Source organism: Stegostoma tigrinum, chromosome 24 (genome assembly GCF_030684315.1).
Source record: "Stegostoma tigrinum isolate sSteTig4 chromosome 24, sSteTig4.hap1, whole genome shotgun sequence".
NCBI lineage: Eukaryota > Metazoa > Chordata > Chondrichthyes > Orectolobiformes > Stegostomatidae > Stegostoma > Stegostoma tigrinum.
In genome coordinates this window covers 15,141,863-15,158,265 of record NC_081377.1, presented here as the reverse complement: position 1 = coordinate 15,158,265, position 16,403 = coordinate 15,141,863, and the positions used below count along the sequence as shown (strand labels likewise).

General features: G+C 40.1%; 1 protein-coding gene across 1 annotated transcript in view; it reads right to left on the bottom strand.

The window, feature by feature from the left end:
- Nucleotides 1–16,403, bottom strand: part of csmd2 (CUB and Sushi multiple domains 2) — a 1,700,996-nt gene that overhangs the window by 573,234 nt on the left and 1,111,359 nt on the right. The window contains exons 7-8 of the mRNA XM_048558072.2: nucleotides 15,481–15,555; nucleotides 8,775–8,862 (exon numbers count right to left, since the gene is read on the bottom strand). Coding sequence (XP_048414029.2) covers nucleotides 8,775–8,862; nucleotides 15,481–15,555 — 163 coding nt within the window. The remainder of the gene's footprint in view (nucleotides 1–8,774; nucleotides 8,863–15,480; nucleotides 15,556–16,403) is intronic.

Below are 16,403 nucleotides of genomic sequence, written 5' to 3'. Positions count from 1 at the left end.
ATCGTACACTGCCTCAGGAAGGGAATAAAATTAACGCTGCATTTTCTAATGAGTCTAATGCCCTGAATGCAGTAAAAAGGGTATTCAGTAATGTTGAAATTTCAGAGGAAATTCAGTGAGCCTTGAAACATCAGAAATATATTTTTAATCCAGGCACACGGTACATTATAAAGAAAGAAGGGCAAAGAGAGTGGAAAGGTGTTGATAAGGTATTAGGTCATGATGAAATTACGGTGATATTACAGCACGGCAAGCAAATTGTTCCAGTGCACGTCTCAAGGTTAATTCACACGGATTACACACTTCGGGAATCTTAACAAGTCATAAAAACTGATGAGGTACCATGCATTTCACACTTCAATCATGAGGTGCAGACAATGATAGATGAAGCACTGGCAGAATTTGGATAAACTGATGCGGAAACACAAGGTAAGGTTATTTCCAACAATAGAAAGAAAGATGATTTTACACCCTGGGAAGTGACAGATCATTTAAGAAATCTGATTGGACAATTAAACTGATGGTGTGCTCAGACTAGATCTGATACTTGATATGACGTATTCAAACTAACTATCATGATGAAACATATTACTGTTGACAAAATCTTGAGAAGCAATAAAGTTTTAAAGAAGCTAAAGTTTGGAAACGCGCACTCAAATTTACAGTTTCGCATGACCCAGTAAAAAGGAAGCTAGTTATATTTTTTAGCGACACTGCATATGTCAATTTTCGGGATGGCTATTTGAGTACAATAGGCTTATCATACTTTTGATGAGAAAGAATAATAAATGTTGTCTATTAGCCTGTGAAGCCAAGGAAATAAAGTAAGGCAGCTGATAATACCTCGGGTGCTGAAACAGTGGTGTTAGCAGATCCTATTGACACAGGGTTTATCCAATCTAATGAATCGATTCCACCTTCAAGTGACCGAGTGTGTGGGGTTTGCATGTTCTCCTTATGTCTGCATGGGTTTCCTCCAGGTGATCCAGTTTCCTTCCACAGTCCAAAGATGTGCAGATTATGTGGATTGGCCCTGTGCTGTCCAGTATTGTGCAGGCCAGGTGGAAAAGTCATGGGAAATACAAGGTTACAGGGATAGGGTAAGAAGATGGGTCTGGCTGGGATGCTCTTCAAAGGTTCCAGGGGAACTCAATGGGCTGAATGGCCTGCTTCTGCACTATACGGATTGTATGAATACTATGAAAAAAAATTTGAAAGAAGCAATCTGAGAATACTTGCCTCAAGAATTTTATGCAGATAGATCTGATTTCTGGGACAATGCATATTTAACAAAGGGTGTTGTAAGAAGAGGTCTGGGAATTGCCAGAGTAAAGGAAATGCTAGAATAAAGAGTTTTTCAAAATGAATTAGGTAGACACAAACCACCTTTTGTCAGGCTGACTCACAGAAACAGCAATTAGTCAACAAAATTATCAGAGATCCTTGAACAGGGATGGCTGGTAATATGAGGAGTTATAAAAGCATGAAGGAAAAAAACACATTTGGGATTAAAATTTGATCATTTAGAGAAGTAGAATATAGAAGGTTGTATTATAAGATAGACTATAAATATGAAAAAAACACTCTTGTTTATTTTTCTGGTGTTTAAAGAGTAGGGAAATCTGTCAACACAGCGCAAGTTAAGCTGATAACTAAGGTTCTGGAAAAGCTCAGCAGGTCTGGCAGCATCCGTGAAGAAAAAAATCAGAGCTAATGTTTCAGGCCTGGTGAACTGCATCCGCAATTCTTTTGGTTTTCATTTGATAACTCAGGTTAATTGATTAGTTATGTAATTCAATAATTCTTTTCGAGGACTAAGCTATGTGTCCGAATAATCAACAAACCATCTGCAAAGAATAGAATTAGGACTGAACTGAAACCTCCGCTCCATGGAAAATTATCTCAGAGTGGTAATAAAGTGGGAGGAGCCTTTAACCGAACCCTCCCACAATTCCTTCACTCTTCTTGATCTCACCATAACCTACCAGTAAGTCTATGTGTGTTTCGAAGTTTTGTAGAGTAATTGTGAGGTGAAAGGCAGGGAGCTAAAGCGTGTGGTTCCTTTAAGAAAGTTGTGCTTTGTCCGAACTTGGAAATGTTTAAAAAAAATGTATGTCTGTGAGCAGCAGCCTAGAGTTGCCAGTACAGAGAGCTTCAGAAAGCAACATAATGTAAATAGAGGCTAGGCTGCCTCAGAAGTAAGCAGAAAGCACGTAAACATGAATAATGCACATTAAGAATCATGAATGCATCCTGTGGAGATGCAAGAGAAGTGTGCGTATCCCTGAATACTATGCAACCCAGCAAGTACAAGTCATCAATGCCCCGAAGCTGCCAAGTGAACAGGTGAAGTGCTGACAAACATGAACGAAGTGATATGCTGATGTGTTGAGGCTGGTGGTCTGTTGATGGTGATTTATGAGGAAGAACGCTTGAGGAGGATGGTGACCCGATAGGATGCACGGATGTTATGGTGAAGGAGTTGATTGATGACTTGGACGACATTTAGTGAGCTACAGCCACCGGGTACTGACACTGGAGTTGGGATTTTGAGCTATTCAACCTCTTCAGGAAGGAGAGATTATCTAGTATTGATGCAAAAATAAGTTCAGTTGGGGCTTTAATGAGGTGCAAATACATTCAAATAAGTTGTCACTGCTCATTGGCAGAATTTTGAAGTTGCCATTTAAGGCTTGAGTGGACAATAGTAAAAGGTTTACTCCACATTGAGATGGTAACATTTTCTCCATATTTTTGCCCCTTTCTTGCCATGGCTCACATCACATCAGAGAGGGAAAAAGTAAAGGAGCCATACTGAACTTGAAACTTTGGCTCTGTCTCTCTCTCCATGGATACTGTCAGATGTTTTTTTTAGATTAGATTAGATTACCTACAGAGTGGAAACAGGCCCTTTGGCCCAACAAGTCCACACTGCCCCTTGAAGCATCCCACCCAGACCCATCCCGCTATAACCCGCACACCCCTGAACACTATGGGAAATTTAGTATGGCCGATCCACCGAGCCTGCACATCTTTAGACTGTGGGAGGAAACCGGAGCACCAGGAGGAAACCCACACAGACACGGGGAGAATGTGTAAACTCCACACAGACTGTCACCCAAGGCTGGAATCGAACCCGGGTCCCTGGTGCTGTGAGGCTGCAGTGCTAACCACTGAGCCACCGTGCTGAGCTTTTGTACTGAGTTTTTCATCAGCAATTTTATATATTTTTTAAATTTCATATTTCCAGCATGTGTAGTATTTTGCGTATATCTAAGGGGGAACTTCAGTTCTTAGTCCTGGCTGAATTATGGAGCTGCCTTGAATTAGTCAGAAGGTTGCATGGCACTATGCGACAACAGTGTTAACCACTGAGCCACCTTGCCAGCCACTGGGTCAAAATCTTAAGGTACGAAGTGGGCCTCTTACCTGCTGGATACAATGCTTATTTAGTCCATAAAATGTTGTTGAAGCAATGGGCCAAAAATGTTAGGAGATCTATTGAAACTGCAACAGCATGTGGTAATGACATTTTTTCAAAGCCACAAAAGTTAGCCTTTCAGTCAACACATTCCATCAGACGGTGTAAGTTGTTTTACTCTAACTCACTGCTGCAGCCTGATGATTTTTCTGTTTTCAAAGGGCTGGGCAGTTGGTTAAGTTCAAATCATCACACATATCTTTCCTGCCTTTCACAAGTGGTTTTCCATAAAACTGGCATTTCACACTGTTTGTTGAAGCTCTTAAAACAGTGCAAATGAGGTTTTCTTGAACTTGGGACAAATTTCAAGTGAAATTGTTGAGTTCAAATTTCTTGCCGTGTGACTCATGCCCAGCTACTGTTGAAAAAGTTGGCTTATCCTGAAAAAAAGGGTGGATTTCAATGTCCAGGTCCTATTGACGATTTACAAGGCAGGTCAGGCTGTAAGAAAATTCAGCTCTTAAATTCTCATCCCTGACTTTAAATCCATTTGTGGCCTTCCACTTTCCCTACTTCTCTTGTCTGGATTCTAACTGAATTCTAATCAAATATGAAGGTAGGCTAGCTAGTAATATTAGAAATGATAGTAAAAGCTTCTTTCAATACATAAGAAACAAACAAGAGGCAAAAGTAGATATTGGGCCGCTCCAAATTGATGCTGGAAGGCTAGTGATGGGAGATAAGGAAATAGCTAAAGAACTTCATAAGTACTTTGTGTCAGTCATCACAGTGGAAGACATGAGTAGTAAGCCAATAATTAGGGAGAGCCAGGGGGCAGAGTTGAGTACAGTAGGCATTACAAAAGAGAAAGTGCTAGAAAAGCTAAAGGATTTAAAAATTGATAAATCTCCTGGCCCCGATGGGCTACATCCTAGAGTTCTGAGGGAGGTGGCTGAGGAAATAGCGGAGGCTTTGGTTGTGATCTTTCAAAAGTCACTGGAGTCAGGGAAAGTCCCAGATGATTGGAAAATTGTTGTTGTAACTCCCTTGTTTAAGAAAGGATCTAGGCAAAAGATGGAAAATTATAGGCCGATTAGCTTAACCTCGGTAGTTGGTAAAATTCTAGAATCCATTGTCAAGGATGAGATTTCTAAATTTCTGGAAGTGCAGGGTCAGATTAAAACAAGTCAGCATGGTTTTAGTAAGGGGAGGTTGTGCCTGACAAACCTGTTAGAATTCTTTGAAGAGGTAAAAAGTATGTTAGACCAGGGAAATCCAGTAGATGTTATCTATCTAGACTTCCAAAAGGCCTTTGATACAGTGCCTCATGGGAGACTGCCGAGCAAGGTGAGGGGCAATGGTGTTTGAGGTGAGCTACTGGCTTGGATTGAGGATTGGCTGTCTGACAGAAGACAGAGAGTTGGGATAAAAGGCTCTTTTTTGGAGTGGCAATCGGTGACAAGTGGTGTCCCGCAGGGTTCAGTGCTGGGGCCACAGCTGTTCACCTTGTATATTAATAATCTGGATGAAGGGACGGGGGGGCATTCTGGCAAAGTTTGCCGATGATACGAAGATAGCTGGACAGGCAGGTAGTACTGAGGAGGTGGCGAAGCTGCAGAAAGATTTAGACAGTTTAGGAGAGTGGTCCAGGAAATGGCTGATGAAATTCAATGTGAGTAAATGTGAGGTTTTGCACTTTGGAAAAAAGAATACAGGCATGGACTATTTTTTAAATGGTGAGAAAATTTGCAAGTCAGAAGTGCAAAGGGATCTGGGAGTGTTGGTCCAGGATTCTCTAAAGGTTAACTTGCAGGTAGAGTCCGTAATCAAGAAAGCGAATGTAATGTTGTCGTTTATCTCAAGAGGGTTGGAATATAAAAGAAGCGATGTGCTTCTGAGGGTTTATAAGGCTATAGTTAGGCCCCATTTAGAATACTGTGTCCAATTTTGGGCCCCACACCTCAGGAAGGACATACTAGCCCTGGAGCATGTCCAGCGGAGATTCTCACGGATGATCCCTGGAATGGTAAGTTTAACGTATAATGAACGGCTAAGGATCCTGGGATTGTACTCATTAGAGTTTAGAAGGTTGAGGGGAGATCTAATAGAAACTTACAAGAAAATGCATGGTTTAGAAGGGGTGGACGCTAGGAAGTTGTTTCCGTTTGGCGGGGAGACTAGGACCCGTGAGCACAGCCTTAAAATTAGAGGAGGAAAATTTAAAACTGAAATGAGACGACATTTCTTCAGCCAGAGAGTGGTGGTCTTGTGGAATTCATTGCCGCAGAGTGCAGTGGAGGCCGGGACGTTGGATGCCTTCAAGGCAGAGATCGACAAATTCTTGATCTCAAAAGGAATCAAGGACTACGGCGGGAGTGCAGGGAAGTGGAGTTGAAGTGCCCATCAGCCATGATTTAAATGGCAGAGTGGACTTGATGGGCCGAATGGCCTTACTTCCACTCCTATGTCTTATGGTCTAATCTCCTCTGACTCTGGTCGATACTCATCCTTCCCTTGTTTACTCCCATCATTTTAGGAAAGATTTTAGTCTCAATTTCCTGACTGTTCCCTTGCATAGATTCATGCCTAGTGTTCTTTGATCTTGTTTGAATTTTACAAACACTTTACTCTTATTACATTCATGTGTTTTGATGGAAGTTGCTTGTGCTGATCGTTTCAGAACCCAGCATCATTAACAATCCTCTCCTGGTTCAACTCAGCATGCTTTACAATGGGTAAATGTTTTTCTTCGCTGTGAAAACATTGGAAGAACATCCACTAGTGACTAAGTTCCATATTTCTGTTCCCACATTAGTCAACTGCATGACAGCTTTTGAGTGAGCTTGTGAATTTAAACTTGAAAGTAATTGTAGTCAACTTTGCCACAGAATTCGTACTTTTTAAAAAAAAAGTCCCGTTTTAACAGATATATCGGTCTATTTTAAAGGCCAGTTGCTATTTGCTCTAAAGTAGCATTAGCAGTTGTCATATACCATAATTAAATTGAACAGTTGATTCCTAATATCACCAACAGCCATTTTATATATTGCCTGTTAATCAATGTGCAACTGCAGGCTGATTTGTGCTTTGGGTACAAGGGTATTAGAAGTTTCATCCAAGATCTTTGATGACGAGGAATTTAAACCATTACTCAGAAGTTCTGTCTTTATGTCTCCCAAACTCACAATTATAAAATCTCTTATGCAGAGCATCAATGTACATCATACATTTTTTACCCCATACCACTCAAAATGTGACTATGTCTTTTACCCATCATGCACTTGCTTCATTTGGAAAACCCTTAAGAACTGTGGCTTATTTATGGCTTTCAATTGTTTTGAGTATGGGGATAGTTTGTCTGCAGCCACCCAATCTGAAACTCTCATATTGAAACTTCTCATAAATGAGCCCTCAGCCTTTTTCTCTCAAAGCAAAGCAATCTCAATTTCACCAATCATTCTTCTGAAGTTTCTCATCAGTGGAATCATTTTTGGGAACAACTTCTGCAACATTTCCAAAGCATTGACATCTTTCCCAAAGTGCTGCACTCAAGACTTTGTACAATACTCGAGCTGAGGTCTAACCAGTGTCCATCAGAAGTTCAGCATCACCTTGTGCCCTTGTACTCTCTGAATGTATTATTGAAGCCTACTGTATGGTTTTGTTTTAAAATAACTCTGCCTGTCTTCCCACATGTAATGATTTATGAACATACAGAGCCAGGTCACTCTACTTGTGCACACACTTTAAAATAGTACCATTTATTAGATACTGTGTCTCCATGCTCATTGGATGAAAACATGACGCTTCTCATTTCTCCATGTTGAATTTCATCTGCCTCCGATCTGGATACTTCGCCAACTCATCAATGTCTTTTTGATGTTCTGCACTTTCCTCTTCATAATTTACATTTTGTCCAAAGTTTGTGTCATCTGCAAACTTTGAAACTGAACCGTGCACAGAAAGATCGAGATAATTTATATGTTTCAGGAAACACAAGTGTCCCAATACTGACCTCTGGGGAACTTTGTAGATGACAAAGCTGTCCATCAGCCTGGAAAATACCCATTGGCCATTACTCCATGTTTCCTATCAATCAGTCAACTTTGTACCCATGTTACCACTATCCCTTTTATTCCATGATGTGTAATTATTGCAAATGCACAAATGAACAAATGAAAAATTACAGCACAGGAACAGGCCCTTCAGCCCTCCAAGCCTGTGCCAACTTTCGTGCCCTAATTAATATAAAAGCAAACCTCCCATTTTTCAACCTGTATCCCCCATTACCTCTCTATTCATGTACCCATCTAGGTGCCTCTTAAATATCTCCAATGTGCCCGCTTCCACCATCTCTTCTGGCAGTGCATTCTAGGCTGCTACCACTCTGTGTGTGAAAGACTTCCCTCACACGTCTTGTGCGTGGTTTTCTGTCAAATGTCTTTCAGAAGTTCATGCACATCACATTGACTGCCTTTCCCTTATCAACCCTCTCCGTTCCCTCTTCAAAAAAAACTGCTATTGACCACTTGGAAGTGTGTATGTGATGGTGTACAGCTCCAAACACATTCTGATCTTCCCACGTGCTCTTGAAAAAAATCACCCTTGGCCAATAATGAGGAAACATTTTCCAATACTATTTTGGTTCCTACTCATGTACAATTTGCATTGTTTAAGTTCATTTTCTCAAGGCAATTGAAAGTGTTTTTTTTCTAATTAATGATTTCATTTCATTTAAGTTCTGGGCCTGCAAATGTCTCCAGCAGATTTTTTACAACCTGAAACACCTACAAACTTACAAACATCCCAAACTAGAAGGAGACTGGTGGCAGCAATCAGCCACAGAAGTGGCTGCAATGAGGATTCATCAGAAGACCAGGGAGAGAAATTAATCAGATAGAAAATAGCCTGCAAGTGCCTAACTACCATAAAAATTAAGTTTAGGTCAGGAAGACCCGTGATCATATTTAATGTCCTGTCACCATTTCAGGCCATTAAAACCCATTAATTAATTCTGCCACTGCAGAATTAATATCTTTAAACATACTATTAAATATAAGTTTAAATATACGGAAGTGACAGTGGTGCCAACCACTAAAAGTGATATACTTTGCTGTATTTTTGACCTTTTTAAAATCAAATGTAAATCAAATTATTGTGGATCAATCATTCACAAAACCAATGATTTCACATGTTACTTTTCTGCTTCTTGTAGCATTCTTTGTACTGTGAGTGAAATGAAAAGAATCGGTACCTGAAACAATCTTCAAAAAGAGTTTTAAAAATATCACTCAGATATTTCAAATGATAAATGCATGCACAAATTAAACCTGCTGATCTAAGTGCTTCTTACCTGAAATCCAAACCTGTTCTTTTACCCCATTCAGGAACTCCTGGGTCAGGACACATATTATAACCCTGTGCTGTGCCCGCTTGAGTTACTACAAAGAAAATAGACAAATTTATGTGAAATCTACACCAACAGCAATTTAAGAGTAATCTACCTTCCAATTCCACTATTGATTAAATAATAGGATATTACAACATACAAATCCTGACAGCAAAAAAAAAGTTTGTTGGAATAACATTAATTGGCGAATCAAATAATGACTCATTTCTTGTCTAATCTTGATGCATTTATTTTATTACTGATTCTCTCATTAGTTTATCTGTTCTCACCTGCTACATAAATCACTCACATGCAAGTAATATGTGTGTAAATATGTAATTCATTAACCACAATTTAATGTTTAGTTTGCCCTTGGATGATCAGAACAGTTTCTTTATGGGCACTCAAACTTTTTAGTCGTGTTATTGATTCAAAGTAATTTAATTTCATACCGTATCGTAATATTCCATCGTGCACAATTTTGACAGCATCATTTATCCATTTGAAGTAGATGTGCTGACAGCATGGTTAAAATACATTTACAATTGCATTTTTCACACTCTCACTTGTACACCACTAGAGATAATTAAATTACTTGATTTCAATGACTGTGAAGATTTCATGAAAGTAAGGAAGCCAGAGACAAAAGTGAAATACTGTGTACACCAGTCTGCAAAAAGTAATCAACCATAAACGTGAACAGTCCTTCACTTTCCGCAGGTGCTGCATGACCTAATGAGTCTTTCCAGCACTTTGTTTTTAATTTGCCTTATTAGAATTACAAAATGGACAAAAAAATATTTTATTCATTTGAAAAATACTAATTAAATGGAATTAAAAGTGTCAGTTTAAGAACTGACTTCACAATCGGTTTTTAGCAGTCACTTAATTTGTACAGCTGGTTGGCTTCATGTTTAACATGTGCATGTCAGCAAATGCACATTGTTTCGGATGTATAATCCAGAAAACAACCGGATTATTTTTAAAACCACGATACTCTCTGGTAAGGCGGCTTGTATATATGAATTATAATGTTCATACAGTGGTGTCATTAGCTTAGCCTGCACCTGACAAGTTTTGAACATCTAACAGAAATAGAGATGGTAACTCTGTGGGTGTTCAATTCATGCAATGTTTTCAGGATAATAAAATGGGATAGTCATGCAATTGAGCTTGTCCAGACAGTGAGTGGTGCTGCACTTTCACACGTACGTAGCCAAGTACAAAATATGAGCTTTAAATAAAAACAATGCTACCAGCAGAAAAACATAAGGCACAGATAATTAGAGTGTGAATAATTACTTAAAAAAAACTGATCTCTGTCCTTCAAAGTTATAGCTTCCAGCATTCAGTTTTCGCAAAGAAAGCTGCAAACTAGTTTTCAGAAGATAACTTCAGCAGTGAAAGATTTAGACAATGTTAACTTAAGTACAGTATTTACAACTCTGTAATGATGTTAGTACAGGGTGATAATAAAGTCCCATCAGCTTGGCCAAAAGTAAACCATCTTAACTTAAAAGGGAAAAAATAACAAAAGATCACAAGCTGCATCCCCACCACTGTAGAAAAAGACACAATCCAAATGACACTTTAGCAATCTATGAGAATAACTGCTGCTGACATATTTACACTGGAACCTGACAAATCATACAAACACATGTTGACTTGTAGACAGATAAATGGCGAAGGGCATGAAAATGAGTTTTGACATATGTTGATTTAAAATTCCCAAACAGCTCAAGCTCATACATATTTACAAAGGGCAACATTATCAGTGATGATCATGATTTTTGTGGCTCCAAGTTTTGAAAAGTGTTACCACTGATACATGAATTTGTTAGAGAATGAGTGGGGCAAGATCTGCAAGTGAAACGTGATTAAAAATCCAGCTTCGACAAATAAGTAAAATGTTCAGTACAAATTTTATCAAATGTTGGGGTTAGGGCCGGAAAAGTACTTTTTTTATGCTTGGAAAATTGGGGCGTGCATAGCAGAGGTAACGAGAGAAGGTCGTTCTGATTTTCTTCTATCACAAATGTCAACCTACTAAACAGCTGATGGGGTCACTGGCCAGGACGTTCCTGACCTTCAAAAGAAATTAAATGCTGTAGGATTTGGTGTGTTCGCTGAGCCTGGGAGGTTTGATTGAAGGCGTTTTGTTCTGTTACTAGGTGATATCTTCCATGCTGTGGAGCCTCCTGTGAAGTGTGCTTGTCGGTTCGAATTTATAACGTCTGGGTTTTGCTGCATCCAGTAGGTGCTGGTTCTGGCTGTGCATTGTAATGGTTGGCATATTGGGTCTAATTCAATGTGTTTGTTGATGGATTCTGCGGATAAATGCCAACATTCCAAGAATTCCTTGGTTATCCTCTGTTTGGCTTGTCCTATGATAGCAGTGTTGTCCCAGTGTGGTTTTTCTTGTCTGTGTTTATTGAAACCAAGGACATCTGGTCATGTTGTTTAGTTGCTAGCTGGTGTTCATGGATGCAGGTTGCTACTTGTCTGCGTGTTTATCCCATGTAATGTTTTGTGCAGTCTCCACATGGTATCTTGTAAACTGCACTCATCCTGTCCATGGCATCTATTGGATCTTTAACCCTGGTGAGTTGGTGTCTGAGCATGGCTGTCGGTTTGTGTGCTGTCATGATTCCTAGTGGTCTGGGTAGTCTGGCTGTCAGTCCTGAGGTTTGTTTTTAAAGTATGGTTTGGTGGTTATTGTTTCAGGTTTTGGTGTGTCCTGGTTGTGTTGTCTGTGAGCTAGGCATCTGTGGCTGAAGCTGGGGGGTATCTATTCCTGGTAAAGATCTTGTAGAGGTTTTCTTCTTCTTCCTTCTGCAGATCGAGTGTGCTGCAGTGTGTAGCGGGCCTGTTGTACATGGTCCCAATGGAGCTCCTCTTATGTGAGTTGGGGTGGTTGCTGTGATAGTTTAAGATAGTTTATGTGTGGATTTCCTGTGTACTTCCATAGTGATGTCACCGTTCTCTTTCCTTTTTACCATCATGTTCATGAATGGGAGTTTGTTATTGTTTTCCTCCTGACTTGTTAATTTGTTCCCTGTGAGTATATCTTGATATGCCTTTGACTGAAACCGAGCCAAAGAAATCATATCCAACCTACTAGACAAACACAGTTGATGACAAAATGAGGAACTGATCAACAAACATTGCATACTCAAACTACTGGTCTTCTGCTTAACAACTCATTTTAAATTCAATGGCAAGATATATGAGCAGATTAACGGGACTCCCATGGGCTCACCCATCTCTGGACTGAGAACTGAGGCAGTCATGCACCAACTGGAGCAAACAGCTCTCCCACGGACCTAACCCAAATTCTGGATCAGATACATGGAGAACACTTCTGTAAGTTTGAACAGAAATTGAGAACACCCACTGACTCCTCGTCACAGGGATCAAGTTTACCAGAGATGAGAAAAACAACAACAAACTCCCACTCCTGAATGTGATGGTGGAAGGAAAAGAGAACGGTGACATCACTACAAAAGTATACAGGAAATCCACACATACTGACCAGGTCTTAACCTTTCACAGCAACTAGCCCAACTTACACAAGAGGAGCTGCATTGGGACCATGTACAACAGGCCCGCTACACACTGCAGCACACTCGATCCGCAGAAGGAAGAAGAAGAAAACCTCTACAAGGTCTTTACCAGGAATGGATACCCGCTCAAATTCTTCCACAGATATCTAGACCAGAGACAACACCACAAGGACACAGCAAAACCCCCAAAGCAATAACCACCATACCATATACAAAATAATACCTCAGAACTGACAGCCGGACTACTCAGACCACTAGGAATCATGACAGCACACAAACTGGCAGCCACACTAAGACACCACCTCACCAGGGTTAAAGACCCAACAGATACCACGGACAGGATGAATATAGTTTATGAGATATCATGCAGACCCTACAGGAAATACTATGCCAGACAAACAGGCAGACAAGCAGCAACCTGCATCCATGAACACCAGCCAGCAACTAAACGGCATGACCAGATGTCCTTGGTTTCAATAAACACAGACAAGAAAAATCACACCTTCAACTGGGGCAACATTACTGTCATAGGACAAGCCAAACACAGGCCAGCCAGGGAATTCTTCGATGCTTGGCACTCATCTGCGGATTCCATCAACAAACGCGTTGAATTAGACCCGATATGCTTTCCATCACAACCCACAGCCGGAACCGAGAGCTACCAGAAGCAGCAAAAACCGGACAATATAAATCCGAATCAGCACAAGACAACAGCGCTTCACAGGAGGGTCCACAGAGCTGAGGATATCACTGAGTAAGGGAACAAAACGTCCTCAATCAAACCTCCCAGCTCGACCAACACACCAACATCAAAACCACCACCCGAGTTACAAATCTTCACTCAAACACAGAATTAAACATCATCAAACCAAAATGTGAGGCACTATGAAATGCCTACCCCTGTAATGATTCTTAAGGATCGGGAGTGTTGGATGCTGGCTTACTATCTGCAATTAAACACCTGCATCAGCAAAAATATTCAGTTCTGAGAATAGGGGTGTGAATTCTGAAATCAGAACCTATCATTTTTTCAATGGTACAAGAGTCCTCTCAATTCTGCAAAAGATCCAGGCCTTCAGATCAGAATCTAGCATGGGTTTATACCAAGTGACAGATTTTACTTGTGTGATTAGTTTGAAAAATAATTGAGTAAAATAAATTCTAGTCCTGGAGAACTTCCAGTGGCACATCTGGAAATACCAGTGACACTGGAAAATTTAAATTTGGAGTATTACATGAAAAGTATAAGAGAAACACAGAGAAGTAAAATGAGTGAAAACCTCAGTGATATGGAATGGAGAGTGGAGAAGGAAAAATAGGAGAGGGAAATCCATGGATTGCTCAGGTAAAATAATGACCAGACAGGCTATGAAAATAGATAGGTTGCATTTACATTTCAAGTATACACTGAAGCATGAGGTAGTATGGCCCAAGTACCTCTTCTCATCCAGATTTAGTTTGAGACTTCATTGGCAAGGAGAGCCAATAAACTGCAATGGCTCTTTGTCTGTCTTACCGAAGAGAGTTACATGATGTCGGGGGAGTATTGAACTACTTATTCCTTGCGAGCTGCAGTGTCTACTGATGGTGCATGGAACCAGCATCCATTGTTTGACGGTTCAGAAAAAGTTATTAGCCCTTTTGTTGATCAACTGATTAAAATTGTTACATTTAGGAATAATACAATGGTAGATTTTGGGTCATTTCGTAAATCGCTGATTGTTTCAAAGTTTAAATTAAAGAGAGAGGATGCACAAGAAATGGGATTAGGAAATTAGCATTTCTCAGTTTAATGGAGATAATTGTTAAAGATATTAATCTCGATCTAGCTTCCAGGACGTGACCTTGAATAAATCCTGAAATGGTATTTCGTGGTGGAAGAATGCCGCTGCGATTCCTCCTACAGTGAATATGTTGAGTAAGATGATGTCATTGACTTCATGATAGCAAATAAGTACGTGTTACATTAGTTAGTTAGGCTTGGCTAATAAGACTATTGGATTATGTCTGGAGGTTGTTCTGCACCCCTCAAAATCAAGAAATGTTTTGCCTTATCCCTTCCGTAGATTTTATGACATTATCAAATGGTGTAGAGCTTAATGCAGTCTCCAGCATTAATCCTTTTAGAACTGTTTTCTTATGAGATCAGAACAATGCACAGTTTTTTGTGTTGTAGCTGTAATGCTTTCTCTGTTCAGGTCATCAATTGGTTGCTGGGTCACACCGACATACTGAATTTCTAATCCAAGTATCTTGCCCAAGAGGGCAAGCGGAGTCCAGATCACTCATTACAGTGAGTGGGGAAGGAACTGAGGATATATCCTGAAACGTTTAACATTTCAAAGTAAAACTAAAAGTCTCTCAAAAAGATTGGGGGGTGCATAGACATAATAGAAAATGAACAATACAAAGTTTATTTGAGAGAAAGAAACAACAAGATGTAGGGTAGAATCTTCTCCTCTCAAGAAGACCTTCCTGTCCTGTGTCACATTGAGGCCCCTTGAGTTGTCAACTAACAACAAGTTATTGGGCCTCTTCATGCCATCTTCTCAAACTAACTTCATTCCTGGGAGGTGTGAGCACTGTTTCCAAATAAGAAATGAAATAGACTGGCTGCTGGGTTGGGTAAGAGTTTAGATGTACCACAATTTGGAAATGACTGAGGGCATTAATGAGGAGCTGGGACTGACCTTGAAAGATAGTGACCTTTCTTCTCAACCCTATGGCACACTTCTTCCCATGAGGTTCACCCCCCAATCCACCCTGAGAAGTTACTAATCATCCCCCTTGTCCTCGGTTTCTACTACACTACAGTTCCTAAAGTAGCATTGTGGCTTACAATAGCTGCCAGCTTCAGACTGGCAAGAGTTTTGGGTGGGGTGGCGTGGAGTTGGGGGGGGACGGAACATCTCTGTCTGAGGAAATTATCCAGAAGGCGGCCAACTAGGTGGCCACTGCAGTGCTAGGATCCAGTGGGCTTTCCTGCTCACATTGGTGTTGCTGGACAGTATCTCTCACACATTTTGGTACCTGCCATTACACTTTTAATACAAAGAAGATTTGTCCCTGAGATTCACTTGTTGAATATTGAAAACAGAGTAACTTACAAACTGAAGGCTTCTGATTATCTTTGCTGGGAAGCAGTTTTACTCCTCGGGACTTCAGCTCAATCAACTTTTTAACTGAAAAAAAAGAACATTTGCATGAGATATTCACAAGTAAAATTGTACTTCATAATAATGAACCCTATTTACACAGTGACTGCAATGTGAAATAATATCCCAAAACTTTTTACAGGAGTTTTGTTAAATCAAATTAGGCATGAGTTACTTCAAGTCAAGGAAGCAGAGAAGCATAACACCGCCATTGAAGTGATAGGTTATAAGAAGTGTCTTGAAGGGAAGAATGAGGGAGAAAGGTGGAGAGGAGTAAGATGGAAATTCCAGAGCTAAGATCCTCACCAGCCAAAAGCACACAGAGACACTCACCAAAATTGAGACATGAACAATAGTCGTTTCAATGACCTCAAGTTTGTGATGCCCATAGATTGGGAGACCAGCCAGGAATGTATGGGGATAGTCAAGTCTATATGTAACAAAAGCTTGAATGAGGCCTTTACTAGGACAGAGTGAGATAGGACAATGTTCTAGAAATAGAAATAGGCTGTCTCAGTGATGGTGAAGCTACATGGTCAGAAGCTCATCTCAAACCTTCAAATCTGAAACAAGGTTGCAAACAGTCTGATTAATCTCAGACAATTTCTAAGAAGAGTGAAGTTGTGGTTGGTTTCATCTTTTCAGGACCAACTTAAATATACATATCTGCTGATCCAGTCCTAGATGTTGAATAAGCTGTATATTAATTTAACAGCAGCAGAAGAGTCAAGAGTGGCGGTGGTAAAGTGGAGCTGGGTGTTTTCAGTGTCGACATGAAAACTAACAAAATACTTCTGGATGATATTATTAAAAGTTATAGCCATGAGCAACACTATCATTTTTGAAGTGGGCGGACATTAGAGTCCAATTGTAAG